The 735-nt window shown below is 63.0% G+C and overlaps 1 protein-coding gene across 2 annotated transcripts in view; it reads right to left on the bottom strand.

The window, feature by feature from the left end:
- Positions 1 to 491, bottom strand: part of LOC113980506 (nuclear receptor coactivator 1-like) — a 1,381-nt gene extending 890 nt beyond the window's left edge. For both annotated transcript variants that reach the window (XM_027707736.1, XM_027707735.1), the window contains exon 1: positions 308 to 491. In XM_027707736.1, the coding sequence (XP_027563537.1) occupies positions 308 to 445 (138 nt within the window). In that variant the 5' untranslated portion in view covers positions 446 to 491. The remainder of the gene's footprint in view (positions 1 to 307) is intronic.
- Between the last annotated feature and the right edge of the window lie 244 nt (positions 492 to 735).

Below are 735 nucleotides of genomic sequence, written 5' to 3' on the forward strand. Positions count from 1 at the left end.
CCCATTCCAAGGGCTGGGATGTGGGACAAGGACATCCTGGGACACCCGGAGCAGCCAGACCTTGGTGCTTCCCCCTCTGGACCCTGCTCCCATTCCCAGGTTTGGGATTACAGACCCCTGGGATCTGCTTCCATTCCCAGACCCCTGGGATCTGCTCCCATTCCCAGATTAGGGATTACAGACCCCTGGTAATTATTCCGGGAGCTGGGATGAACTGGGACATCCCGGGACACCCGGAGCAGCCAGACCTTGGTGCTTCCCCCCTCTGGACCCTGCTCCCATTCCCAAATTTGGGATTGGCACTGACCTGCTCCGAGCACATGGAATTCATGCCGGGCATCTGCAGGGGGTTCATCCCGGGCACCTGCCCTCCCATGGGATTGATGGTGGGGACTCCGGAGCCGCCGCCGGCCATGGACACGGTGATGCTCATGTTGTTGTACATCCCCGGCTGTGCCGGAGCCGCCGGAGCCGCTCCCGCCCCGCTGAACACGCTGGGAAGGGACCGGGAAAAGCGTCAGCAGGGAGGGATTCGGGAGGAGCCGAGGGTTGGTTGGGTCGGAAAGTCGTGGAAGGGGTCGGGAGGGATCTTAAATCCCATCCCATTCCAACCCCGGCACCTCCCGCTGTCCCAGGGAATCCAACCCGGCCTGGGACACTCCCAGGGATCCAGGGGCAGCCACAGATCCTCTGGGAATTCCAGCCCAGCCCCTCCCCACCCTCCCAGCCAGGAAT

The sequence above is a fragment of the Neopelma chrysocephalum genome, unplaced genomic scaffold (assembly GCF_003984885.1).
Source record: "Neopelma chrysocephalum unplaced genomic scaffold, ASM398488v2 Primary Assembly neopelma1_94463, whole genome shotgun sequence".
Lineage (NCBI taxonomy): Eukaryota > Metazoa > Chordata > Aves > Passeriformes > Pipridae > Neopelma > Neopelma chrysocephalum.